The 13,227-nt window shown below is 56.4% G+C and overlaps 1 protein-coding gene across 2 annotated transcripts; it reads right to left on the reverse strand.

Moving 5' to 3' along the window:
- Positions 1 to 227: 227 nt before the first annotated feature.
- On the reverse strand, positions 228 to 13,016 carry MTHFR (methylenetetrahydrofolate reductase). Of its 2 annotated transcripts, none has more exons than XM_007463169.1 (12): positions 12,879 to 13,016; positions 10,769 to 11,014; positions 9,375 to 9,613; positions 8,400 to 8,510; positions 5,406 to 5,599; positions 4,466 to 4,716; positions 4,042 to 4,176; positions 3,574 to 3,754; positions 3,149 to 3,331; positions 2,217 to 2,318; positions 1,229 to 1,348; positions 228 to 881 (listed from the first exon to the last, which is right to left on the reverse strand). In XM_007463169.1, exons 2-12 carry the CDS (start codon positions 10,999 to 11,001, stop codon positions 663 to 665), a joined length of 1,968 nt encoding a protein of 655 aa, XP_007463231.1. In that variant the 5' UTR covers positions 11,002 to 11,014; positions 12,879 to 13,016; the 3' UTR covers positions 228 to 662. The 2 variants fall into 2 exon arrangements, with proteins under 2 accessions (XP_007463231.1, XP_007463230.1); XM_007463168.1 differs by lacking the exon at positions 12,879 to 13,016 and adding an exon at positions 11,297 to 11,406 and having other exon boundaries at positions 663 to 881.
- Positions 13,017 to 13,227: the final 211 nt, after the last annotated feature.

Genomic DNA, 13,227 nt, shown 5'->3' on the forward strand with positions numbered 1-13,227 from the left:
AGCAGAAACTAACACACCATTGTAAAGCAATTATACTCCAATAAAGATGTTAACAAAAAAAAAGCAGCGCTGCAGAAAAGGGAGAAACTCAGCTGAGCTCTCGGCTAGGAGGAGGGGCGACCACTTTTAGGTCTCAGTCCAAGGTCCATCCAGGGGCCAGTGCCTGGCAGGGCAGTGGTCCACCCCTTCACTCCCGAGTGGGTCGTGTCTGGCTGCCAACGCCTTGGAGGTGGAAGGCTGCAGCGCCTTGACCTTACCACGTCTCCTCTGCAGTCCCACAGAGCCCACTGCCATGTTCGCTTTGCTTGTCCTGCACAGGCCCCAAGAGCAAGGTCACTGGCAGTCCCAGGCTGGCTCCTAGGGGCTCCGTCAGCAACAACCCTTCTCGGGGAGGATGCGCTCTGCCCACGTGCTCCTCTGGGGGATGCGGTGCTTCCCACCGGAGCACAGACTCTCAGCTAAGCAGGGAACACCTGGCTCCCGTGTGGGGTGGACTCCGGTCCAGCCGGAGCCTGGAACCCTCACACCAGTCTAGCTGCCATCATCGTGTCAGGGGGTGGGGGGAAGCGAAGGAGAACGAGGGTCTCCCAGAGAACCAGGACGGAGAGGAGGAAGGCGGGACACAGTGGCCTCAATCAAGCTAAGGGTGTCAGGGCTCAGGGTCACAGCGCCTCCGTCTCCCTCTTGCTCTGGGGGGGCCTGTTGAGAAGCTCAAACGTGTCTTCCACCACCTGCCACAGACAGCTGTCCAGCGGGAACTCGTTGTCCACCAGGTTGACCAGAAAGTAGCTGTCGTGGATGTGCTGGATGATCGCGCGGGACGGGGACTCCGCCTCGTACAGCTTGCCCCACTGCTCGATCCACAGGGCGAAGGCCTCGTCCTGCACGCACGCACAGGCGCGCACGTGCGCACACACACGGAGACAGAAAGACACAGGTACATGCGCGGTCACACATACAGACAGGCTGGCCAGGGTAGCAGGGCTGCCCTAGGGCCAGCACCCTAGGCTCAGCACCCCAAGGGCCTCTGCTGCTGCCCGACAAGACGTTTCCAAGAATAGAACTTGGCCCACTGCCAGTGCCACCCCTGCTCCCCAGCCCAGAAGTAAACACCATGAGTCAGTGTCAGGGCGCTGCCAGCCCTGGGGGTGCGGCCCCCAGCCACCCCGCCCGCCCGCCCAAGGCTCTGGAGGTGGGCAGGGCAGGCCTGCTCCCGGCCCCCCCTTACCTTCCAGAACATGAAGCTGACTGGGTCCACCACTGTGGGCTGGATGATCTCTCGCCCAGGGAAGATGCCCCAAGTGACGGCGTTGGGCTGCAGCTCGGGGGCGTTGGTGATGTTGTCACCCTGCGGGGCGGCGGGGTGGGGGGCGCGGTGGGTAGGGGCAGACTTGGGGTGCAGACAGCTCCAGCCCTCTCCCGGGGGGCGTGCTCCGCCCCTCCTCCCACGGTCACCGCCCCACCCCTGCCCCGCCTCTGCAGCTCTGTGACTGGAGCCTGAAACCCAGATGTCACCCTGGGCTTTTCCTTCCTCCTCCTACGCTCCAATCAGCTCCACACCCACTGGTACTGCTCACTCCCTCTCGCGTCCAGCCTCGTGTCCAGCCTGGCCAGGCCTCTCTTTGCTACTCAGACCACCAGGGCTGCTGACTCTAGCCTCCCCTGGCCCTGTTATCCACACAGCTGTCCCCTGGGACCTGCCCAAGAGAAAACATGAAGCCAAGGCTCCCTCTTGCCTATACGGGAAAACCCAAGCTCCCAGCAGGACAACTGAGACCCCTGAGGACCCGGCCCCGGCTTAACGCTTCAGCCTCACTCTGACCCCATTTGGCAGCGATGCCTTCGCACGCCCTCTGCCCTGTCCCTGGGATGCCCTTTTACTCCTCATCCTTAAAGACTCAGGCCACACAGGAACTCTCCAAACACCTCCCCTGATCTCTCGAGCTGGTCATCCCTCCCTTGGATCCCCAGCTTCTTCCTATGCTGAACTTTACGGCTATAAAGTGCAACTGCTTTCACCCGTTCATAATTAATTCACTGATGGCTGCCCTCGCTAGGCTGGGAGCTCTCGGAGGGCAGGGGCCTGGCTCTGTCTACATATCCATCTGGCACGATGCACGGCCCCACTGGGCACTCCGTGACTGCTGAATGGTGGAGTACACGTGGTGCCCTGACCGCGGCCCTGCCAAGCGCCCTTTGACCCGGGGCTGGCCCACCTTCACGTCCACGATGTGATAATTCACCCGGAGCTCGTACTTCTTTAGCACCTGCAGAAGCGCCTCCACTGTCTCTCGGGAGGTGAAGAACTCTAAGTAGGCCTGCGGGAGGGAGACAGGTGCCGTCACGTAACCCCCGGTCCTTGCTGGACGCCTTCGCTGGGCGCTGCTGAGTGGGCCATGTGCTCTGAAACACCAGACGCCTGCCCTCCTGACGGTCCCAGGGAGGCATCTACGAGGACACTTATAGCAGAACACTTAAGGCGTCGGGACTAGCGGTGGCCACCAGTTGGGAGTTGAACCCATAAGCAGAGGGAGGGGAGCAGGTACGTGAGGTTTCTCGGTCTGGACAGGTCTGAGGGACGTCTGCCAACCCTTCGTCCAGTTGGGAAAGGTTCCATGGAGAAGTCACTCCAGAAGCTGTACAGGGGGCCCAGTTTGGCAAGTAAGGCAAGAGAGGCCTGACACACCCCATCCCCCATCTGCTGGGTGGAGGGCTTCTCCAGCACCACCTGGCCACCAGGGATTAAGCTGGGCTTATTTAAATTCACTTCCCAGAGCCCTCAGGCTTTAGTTTAGAATGTAATTTTAACTCCAGCAGCCCCAGGAGAAAGGGGTCCACAAGGAAGAGTAATAATAGCTCTCAGTTAGGGGACGCTTCCCACGTGCTAAGCACTTTATGTGCTTTGTCATGTTTCAGCCCCAGAATACGACGTGACATATCCCCATTTTACAGAAGGGAAGGCTGAGGCCCTGAGTGGTCAAGTGACCAGCCTACCCAGGTCTGTCCGACTCTGAGCCTGAGATCGCATCCACTCTGATCCCTGGCCACTCAGAACAAAGAGCCCCTGAGATGAAGGCCTCCGTCCCCAGCTCCAGGGAACCCCTGCAGGCAGGTCAAGGGAGGGTAGCCCTGTGCGTCCCTGCCACACCTTCTGGAAGACATAGCCCCCGCCGGGGCCCCAGCCCACGACGGGGTCAGAGGACGGCTTCCCGTTGATGTTGGGCTGGGAGTTGATGGTGAGGATGCCCCGCCGGTTCACTTGCAGCAGCTCCTCCTTCATCAGGCTGGTCTCGGCCGCCAGGGGCTCATCATTCCAGGGCAGGCAAGTCACCTGGGGAGGGTAAGCCGGGCTGGGTCCCTCCCTGTCACGGTCCCCATCAGAGGCCCAGCCTGTCTCTGCTTCCGTAAGCCCCTTCCGGGCACCCCACGTGGGGACCCCCCAATTCATCTTCTCCCTTTGCTGAGGTGCCACCTCCAGGCACAGCGATGAGGCTCAGGGTGGGGCAGTCACGCCCTCGTCTGGCCCATGGGGCGAGGGGAGGTACCCAGGGACCCCATCCCAGCAGCACTCACTTTATAGCCGTTCTGGTTCGGCTCTCCCGAGAGGTAGTGGGCAAACACTTCAAAGACGCTTTCTTCGCCGGTCAGCTCCTCCCCCCACATCTTCAGCAGCTCTTCCTTTGGGGACTTGCTCTTCAGGTAGAAGAGATAGTAATCCTTCAGCTCCCCGAAGGCCGGAGATGAGGAGTTGCCCCTGGCGGAGGAGGTGCCGGGAGGTCAAGGCACACCCCTGACCTCGGGCTCCAGACAGCAGCATCCACCTGCCCCGGGGCCGGGGGGGGGGGGGCAGCATTCCTGGGAATCCTGTCCCGAGGGCGCCGGGAGGTCAAGGCACACCCCTGACCTCGGGCTCCAGACAGCAGCATCCACCTGCCCCGGAGCCGTGGGGGGGGGGGCAGCATTCCTGTGAATCCTGTCCCGAGGGCTCCACCATGATTGGTCTCCCTCCTCCCAAGAAAGAGTTCATTTGCAATAGCTCACCAGCGGCCGTTGGGGAACTCATCCCACTCCTGGGTGCGATAAATGTAACTCTTTGGTCTGGAGGCCCAGAAGATGGGACGGACATCTTCCTCCCGGCGCTTGGGGTGGGCACTGATGGCCCAGGGCAGGGGACGTCTGGGTGAGAATGGAGACAGAAAGAGTCAGGGCTTGGCCAGAGGGAGGGGGCACCACTGAACCTGGGTTCTTCCATCTTGACTCGTAAACGTCAAGCCGGATGGCATTCCCACTGAGACTGGAGCCCTAAGGGTACCACCAGCCATGGCACAGACATCCCCTCTGTGCCCCCGTGGCAGCCAGCACTGCCAGCTAGGGCGCACTCATTCTGTGACTTCTCTCTGACCTCCCTGCCCACCCGACTCTCCTCTGTGGCTCCAGGGCCTGAATTCGGGGCCACTGGCCTCACCTGGGGTCCTCGATCCACATGCCCAAGCGCTTCAGCACCTCTGTGGTGGCCATCTCGCGGTTGAGGGTGTAAAAGTGCAGGCCGGGCACCGAGCCGCTTGCCAGAAGCTCCTGGCACAGGCTCAGCGCCTGCTCGATGCCATAGTTGCGGATGGCAGCGTCGTTGTCTTTGATTGGCTCGATCACGTCCTTGATCTGCTGCGGCACCTCCAGCTTGGACAGCTTTACAAGCTGCCGGAGGGAGTGGTAGCCCTGCCCAAGCCACAGGGGGGCTGTGGGTCCCATCTCCCTGCCCGTCTCTCACCCCAAATACTTATCCCCCCACCAGGCCTCCTGGCTCTGCAGTGTGACACAGACTGACCCAGGAAAGTCAGACCATATTGTACCAGCACTTTTTGTACTCTGCAGGGTGTAGCAGCCGCCCACAGCATTGCTGCCATTGGTCTGAGCCGGCCCTTTGGCCCCTAGATGTACCTATTGATAAATGGTGGTCACCTAAGCCAGTGGTTCCCAAGCCTGACCAATCACCAGAATCGCCTGCCAAACTTCAGAAACGTACAAATTCCCAGGTCCCACCTCAGATCTATTAAATCAGAACTTCTAGGCATGGGATGTGGAAATCCATGTTTTAAAAGAGCTTATTAAATGATTCTGGTGACAGCCAAGTTTGGGAAACATTGACTTAACCCAAATTTATAATGAGAGTAATAATCCCTTTTAGTGACACTTATCAATAAGCCCCTCCAACAGTTACTGTTGCTATTTTGGGGAGACATAAGAGGTAATCAAAAGAGGGTGGCAAGACAACATCCTGCAAGGACTGAGCACCTGTCTGACGAAAATCTAATGAGCGTCAAAAAAGAACTTTGGCCTGAACCGAGGCCCTGGCCTGTGCTAGGACAGGAGTGGTGGGAGTCCATGAGCCCTCTTGGGACCCTCACCTGAATAGGGAAGATGCCGGGGAGGATGGGGCAAGTAATGCCTATCTCGGAGCAAGCCTTAACAAAACGGAAGAAAGTGTCGGCCTCAAAGAAGAGCTGGGTGATGATGAAGTCGGCTCCCGCGGCCACCTTCTCCTTCAGGTGCTTCAGGCCAGCCTCAAAGCTCTCTGCGTCGGGGTGGCCTTTGGGGTAACCTGCCAACAGGGATGACAGTAGAGAGAGACTGGCTCCACCTGCTCGAGGGGGGTGATGAAGCAACCAGAGAGCTGGGGACGGAGAGCTCTGGATCCATACCTTCCAACCCCACGGCACGGACAGGCTGAAGCGGTGATGGCTGGGCTCGTCTGATGCGCCCCTCACCCTGGAGGTGACCCTTGGTGAACGCTGCCTTAGAGCCACCCTCCCAAGAGTGGGGATGGATTGCCCCCAAACACCCACACTGTCCTGCAATCAGCCAGGCCAATCTGGCCTGCACTTTGTGGCCACAGGAGAGGAAATGCTACATTCACACCAGCCAGGCAGCCTTGGGGTAATGGGCTTGACTCTAGGTACTGGATTAAAACAGTGCTTGTAATTTCACATTAAAATTACTCAGGGGTCCCAGACATTGCAAAGTCAGAAACCACGTTACACAAGGAATAAATGAAGAAAGTAGAGATGTTCTGCTTGAAGAAAAGAATGCAGAGAATATGGTAACTATCTCTAGACGCCCACAAGTCTGTCACTGGGAAAAAGGAGTCACCTTAGTCGAGTTCCTTATTCATCATGTTCTGTGCTGCTTCTGACGGCAGAAGTAGGATCAGTTTCAGAGCGCTGCCTAACGACGGAAAGAGCAACCCCACAGAGGAATGGACTCCCAGTGTGTGAAAACAACACGGCAGGGCGATGACCCTGTGCCGGGGATGCCGAAGATGGGATTCCGGGGATGCCTGGGAGGCGGGGCCAGACGTCCCCTAGGTTCCTGACTAGCTCCAGGAACGGTGTGCTCCCTTCCCTAAACGACTGAACTTACTAGCGGCTCTGCCTGCACAGGAAAGACCACAGGCCTCAATGAACTACAAGCAGAGTGCCAGCTTCCTCAGCCTGAGGCCAGGGCAGGACCCCAAGCCAGGAAGGGGCAAGCCTGAACCCACACTGTTGGGTAGCCAGGCTGCTTTGCTGTGATAATGCAGTTTCATTCTTAAGAAACCCTGAGTCATCAAAACTGGATATAAAAACTACTGTTTTGGGGATGGGCGTGGGAGGATTAAACACTAGAGCTTTATACTTTTATACTATACTATGCTTTTATACTTTATACTATTTTTCCAGCAGAAATCTCAGAAACAGAGGTTTTAATAGCTGAAACTCTATAAAACCTCAACAGCACCCAACAAATCCAGCAATTGCTTACATTTGGATTTTGCTCAGTTTTACGATATTCTTGTTCTGTCATGGCCAGCTGGGTGCCTTCTAATCCACTGGCCCTCTTTTTCATCCACTTTACCATAAGCAAAGCACCAAACCGTTCAGCAACTGTACGCTCACAGCTCTGCTGGTTTCCCCTGGTGACCGTCCAATGCCCACCACACGTGGGCACATTCCCCAATCAACCGACTGTCTCGTGGCCGCATGACCAACGACACTTGAATTCCTACCTCCTCATCGGGGCCTCCTAGACTCATCCACCTCAACGCCCTCTTCTCAACACTAAGAACAGCGGACGTGTACATGGGGGCCTGGGGACGCAGCCCAAAGTCCCCACAACAAGTAATTTCCTTGAAGCCACGTGGCTTGTATTTTCAAATTCAGATCACTTTGATTTGCTACTCCATAATGTAGCCATGTTTATTTTAATAAGAATGGTATGATTTTCCCCAAAATATCTGAGAAAAATTGTCATGCCAAGGTGATGTGTCAGATTAATCCCCAGACTTCCTGTGTCCCTGGCACACACTGCCTCACCACACCCAAGCCCCCGTTTGAGAAGCTGAAGGCCCAGACCCCATGGGTCGGGGCAAGAGGGAAGGCCACGCCATCTGTTTCCAGCAGGTGAACCTTGCCTCCTGGCTATAGCTAAAGAAACTAGAGTTGAGCCGACGCAGTTCTCTCTCCTGAGGATTTGGAACTGATGCTGAGATCTGTCAATCAATCTGGGCGAGGCAGGAGCAGGCGGCGGGTCACATGTGTACCGTACATATCAGAGACAGAAAAAGCATACATATCAGGTCTACTGGATGAGGCATGAAGCAGCGGTTGGGGGGAGCGGGGGGCAAAGAGAATGAGGGAGGGCCTTGGATTCTGCCTGCCTCCTGGTTCCAGTGCTTAATGAGGTCTGATGCCATTTCCTGACCTTGTTCTGAGATCCCCGGCCCTCGGAACCTTAATAAATATACCTCTTTTGTTTAAAGAAGAATAGGGCTGGGAAGCAGGCTAAGAGCAAGAAAAGGCAGAGGAAGGGACTTCCCTGGTGGTCTAGTGGTAAAGAATCCGGATGCCTTGCAACCACATGCCACGGGGCAACTAAGCCTGCGAGCCACAACTACTGAGCTCGCACGCCTCAACCAGAGCCCGCGTGCCGCAAACTACAGAGCCCACATGCCACAACTACAGAGCCCACACGCCCTGGAGCCTGTGCGCCACAACTAGAGAGAGAAAACCTGCAAACCACGGCTAGAGAGAAGCCTGCACAACACAATGAAGAGCCCGCGTGCCGCAACAAAAACTGGACGCAGCCTAAAATAAGAAAGAAAAGAAAAATAAATAAATAATAAAAAGAAAAAGCAGAGGAAAAAAAACTTAAGGGGCGGTGGCACGCCTGGGTGGGGAGCGGAGGACGGAATGATGAGAGGGCAGACGCTGTTCGATTCACCCCCGCACCTCCGTCACGCGGCGCAGGCAGGCTGGCGGTGCACTGAGCTAGCGGGGCCTGACCTGAATGCCAAGGGGAGCTCTCTGTGCCTCTCCTTCCTTCCCCTCTCCGGTCCCACCCACTGGGATACCCCAGCCTCTCACCTGCCACACAGACATCAAAGTAGTCACCGAACTCGCTTCGGATATGCTTCACCAAGTCTACGGCGTAGCTGAAGCCTCCGTCCTCCTCTTCCCACTGGTCACCTATGGGGTCTGCAGGGGTGGAGGTCACAGTGCTGGGTCTCACCCAATCTCCAAGTAGCCTCTCTGTTCCTTCTCCCCCCACGCCCAGGACCGTGAGCACGTCCAAGGCAGAGCCTTCCTATTACTCAAGTTGGTGTCTCCGCTTTCTAGTGTAGCACTTGGTAAACAGTGGGAGGGAAGACAGCAGCCAACCCATCAGACAGTCACTGAGCACCGACTCCGAGGGCCCCGTGCTGGCAGCAGCAGACAGGGAGCAGCTGCAGCTCTGCGTTCAGCCTGGAGCATCGGCGATCCCTTCCCTACTCACACCTGGGTGTGTCCACACACCCTCACCCAAGCCCATGGCTCGTTCTCCCACTCCCTCGGAACCCTCGCCTCCCGGGAGAATCTTCCACTCATCTCAAGTGAGAAGTGGTCTTTCTGGTGGTGAGCGTGAAGCCACAAGTGCCCACCCATCAGGCTCCCACTTCCCACACTTGTGTGGCCCAGTGACAGTGCGTGCCAGAGGCACAAGCAGCTATTCTCACTCCTAGGACACATGCCAGAGCTGAACTCTTCGACTGGGCCAATGGCCAGGTGCAGCCAGGGATTGATTAATTGCTTGATTAATTGATTAACTGATCGTGTACATCGCGACAGAGGGTTATCAGGCCCCGGCCGCAGGCCCAGCTGAACTCCTACTGCGAGGTCAAGAAGTGGCTCCATCTGCGTGTCGCCTATGTCCCCCTGACCCACACTGCCTGTTGATGCTACTGGCAGGGACGGGACCCTGAGTGTACTCAGTGTGGGACCTGGAGAAAAGGAAAGGACCATTCCGGGGACAGAAGTCTTCAGGAAAGCAAGACCCCAGAGAGCAGAGTGCTGACTCCACACCTCCCCTCAGCGCCAGGATGTTCTTCAGGCCCAGACGCTTGGCCTTGTGCAGGTGGCCCGTGATCTCTTCCCGGCTCTGATGGCAGCAGGTCATGTGCAGGATGGTCTCCAGGCCACAGTAGTTCACGGCGGTGCTGGCGATCACCATGGACGAAGTTTCCTTGTCTGAGCCAGGGTCCCCTGCTGGATGCCAGGTCACATCTATGAAGAGGGGACCACCTGCCCCCATCCGGTCAAATCTGTGGGGAATTTCTTTCTGAAGAGGGGCTCCTGGGGGTACACCACCCTTCACCACCTTCCCATGGGGTCTGGGAGTTAGAGAAACATCACATGCAGGCTGGAATCAGACCGACCTGCATTCATATCCTGGCTTTGCTACTTATTGGCTGTGTGATCTTGGGAGAATTACTTGATCTCTCTGAGCCTCAGTTTCCTGATTTCTATAATGTGGCAGAGGACAGTGCCTACTTCATAATAATACTCTGAGGATATCATGACAGATGGCTCCACAGTTCTTAAAACAGCGCTGGGTACACGGCAAACATGCAATCAATGTGCTATCATTATGATTACTCTTACTGTGGAGATAATATATAATGACAATGAAACCAGTTTGTGTGAGAGCAGCACTTTGGACTTTTCAAAGTGCTTGCACATTTATTATCTCGGGTGAGTTAAGACATGTCAATGGTCAAGGGTTCGGGGACCCCTCAGAGTGGCAAAAGCAGGGCCTCGCTCTAGGGACAAAGAGGGTCAGCAGACACAAGTCTCTTTCCTGCCGCCCCCCAGTTCCGGCGCAGCAGCCAAGAGTCCTGCAGAGCATGGCCACATTTCCATAACTAGAATCAAGAGCTATACGTGCGCACATGCGCTGTTACAAGCTATAACGTGGTGCACTGAAACATCTTTGTGCCTTCAAACTTCACAGTCTTGGGAGTGACACATAAGAAGTGCAAGCGATAAAAAGCATAAACTTTAAAAAAGGAACTGTGATTCATCAAGTGCTAACATAATCCGGTTGGCATTTCTAGATTTCAAGCTGCATAATCCAAATTCCTAACTTGCTGAAAATGTTCTCCAAGCCGCAGTTTTGTAACTTCCTAAACTCTCCTCACGGATCCAGCCCCAAGTTCCGCCAAAGAATTTAGTCTGAGAGAATCAACATTTTTAGCACATGGAAGAGAGTGTCTAAACATTCCAGGTGCTTGGAGGGGCTTTTACAGACAACAGAAGCTGCGTATCAAAGGATCTACCCTGGCTTTGCTTTTTTCCACCCCCTGTGGCTGCCTTTTCCTGCTGGGTCAAAGTGCAGCCCAGCCTCAGCTGACAGTTCATCTTTTCCCCCTGCCCCCATCCCCCAGTCTGGCCCTACTCCTTATCGTGCGTTGACTCACCTTGAGATGAGATTGACAGCTCCCTCAGCAGTTCGAGGAGGGAAGAATTCTAGGGAGAACCACTTGTCACCAGATTCCATCCTCCGCTTCATCTTCTCCCTGAGCCTCTCGTGTCGTTCAGGGTCCAGCACCGGTGTGGAACACCTTGAACTATCCTTGGAGCTCTCGCTGCCACTGCTGCTGCACTCCCAGCGGGGGCTGGGGCCGCCATGCCCTCTGGGTTCGTTCACCATGGCTGAGCTCCTGCTGCACGGGGTGAGGCAGGGGGCGTGAGACGGCAGGCAGGCAGGCAGCCGAGCCCCAGCAAGGCTGCGTCAAGCGAGAGATGCTGCATTTCCACGCAGGAGGAAGGCCGGTGAGGGTACAGGTGACAACGCGCCCACCCAGTGGCTCCACACGCCAGTTACGACTGTCTGCGCTGCCTCGCTCCAAGCTTTGCCCTCCGCTGCTGCCTGATTCCGCATATGACAGCCCCCACCCAGCACAGAAACATGCTCCTTCAGCCCGTGGATCCTCCGTGACTGCTACCTGATGGAGGGTGGCACTGAGAACCTCGCGCTGCCGGCCTCCCAGGCCCGCGTTCCCAGGGAGGGGCAGCAGTGCCCCGCCGGGAGGACCTTGGGTTTTGAACGGTCCATCTCTGCCAGTGTAAACTCAGACCCCAGACCACTGGGGAAGAAATGGAGGAAACTTCCCCAGCGGGTGTGTCCGACTGGGCGGAGCTGTGACAAAGGAAGAGCTGAGAGCAGCAGCTGGGGCCGGCGCGAAGGGGCGGGGGCAAGGCTTCCCGGCGAGTGGGAGGGCTGAGGCTCTAGAGGCCGAAGGCGGATGGAAGGAGGGGGACGTGGGACTGCAGACTGCAGGGTTTGGGTGTGATGAGGCCAACAGATGTTCCGGGTGACTGGATCACATGCCAAGGAAGGAACGGCTCAGCCATGGAAACATCTCCTGTTACTTGGAACAGTTTGTATGCATGCAGGCTGGAAGGGGTGAGGGCTTGACAAAGCAGCCTGATTTCTCCCGAGTTTGTGCTTCTCTGAAAAGACCATGTCATGGGTTAGAACTTGACATTGGCTGGGTTCCAAAAATAGCCAGACCCAAATTCAATAAGGGCATGAATTTATGTCCAACTCAGAACAAAGGCTTAACAGTCTGTGCCTGCCTTCCAGGCTGTTCTTACACACACCACTGAAGTCAGTTCAAGTGACTACAGCGACTGCAAAGCCACCACGGTTGAAGCCCTGAACCATGGCAACCACAGGCTGGCCGACAAGAGGGCACAGCGCCGTTGGGCAGTTTGGTGGGGAAAATAAGACAAAAACTGAAACAAAACACTACTCTTGCACAGCAAGATGCAAATACACAGTAGTGAAAATCCAGGGTGTGGTGACCTGGAGCATTAGAGGAGCAACCAAGCCAAGTTCATGTCTTTCAGGGAATGTCCACTGCTAAGCCCGTGTTCTTAACCATTTTGGGGGTCCTAGACTCTTGAGAAACTGATGAGATCCAATGCTCCTATCCCCTCAAACACTTGAACATACACAAGTGCATGTAACACACCCTGGTACACCCAACGTCAAGGAGTTGAGACCAGATTGAGACCAGACCACCGCCAGGGATGCCCATTTTGATTCTGACCTAAAATTCCAGTTTCTCTGTGGGGATGAACGACTAAGAAAGGGGAGAGTGTCAAGATCAGCCTAGTCTGGTCTTTCTTCCGAATTCCAGAGAGTGCCTCATTAATTGTCTGCTGGAACAAAACCAAGAGGGGAGAGGAGGCTGAACCACCCACAAACTAAATGCTCTTTCATTTGTTCATTAAGACTTACCGCATTCCTAGTATGTGCCAGGCACTAGCCTTCTTCCAACATTTTTCACGTGCTACCACTTAACCCATTTTAAGCTAGGATCCCATAGCACCCTGGGTTGCTACTGTGGGTTCACATATTTGTCTCCGCTCCCTCTTCCCAGTTCCCTGAGACCAGGGCCGGGTATTCTGCCTATGGTATCCCCGCGCTAGCACCAGGTAACAGTCAGCACTCACTGAGCGCCGACGGGCCAGGCACTGTCACCCCGTCCTCAAAGCAACCCTCTGCCATTTGATGAGCACTTAAGCGGTGCCAGGCACCGAGCAGCGGGGGAATGCGGAGCCCACCACTCCCAGAGGGGTCCCGGTGGGCACCTGTGAGCCGCCCGATGCAGTGGACGTCGGGGACAGCAGTGCCAGCGGCCCACGGCTCTTCTCCGGGTGCTCGGCAGGGAGCCGGAGAGATGCCTCTGGCGCCGGGGGCTCGAGGGCCACGAATCTAGTCACCGGGTCACTAGGTCACGGGCGGGGGCGGAAGCGAAGGCCCAAGTCCACCCCCAGCTCAGGGCCGACTCAGCCCTGCGGTCCTTCATTCCAGGCCGGGGGCCGAAAGTGAGTCTCCGCTTCACGGCTGAGGATCGCGGCGGGGGGG

Source organism: Lipotes vexillifer, unplaced genomic scaffold (genome assembly GCF_000442215.2).
Source record: "Lipotes vexillifer unplaced genomic scaffold, Lipotes_vexillifer_v1.1 scaffold109, whole genome shotgun sequence".
NCBI lineage: Eukaryota > Metazoa > Chordata > Mammalia > Artiodactyla > Lipotidae > Lipotes > Lipotes vexillifer.

Excerpts from the sequence above, each read along its gene's own strand:
- MTHFR (XM_007463168.1), bottom strand. The coding sequence starts at position 11,406 with ATGGACCGTTCAAAACCCAAGGTCCTCCCGGCGGGGCACTGCTGCCCC. Across the intron at positions 4,717-5,405 it reads CCGGCATCTTCCCTATTCAG|GGCTACCACTCCCTCCGGCA; the intron begins GTGAGGGTCCCA and ends TGGCTTGGGCAG. Across the intron at positions 2,319-3,148 it reads GGGGCTATGTCTTCCAGAAG|GCCTACTTAGAGTTCTTCAC; the intron begins GTGTGGCAGGGA and ends TCCCTCCCGCAG.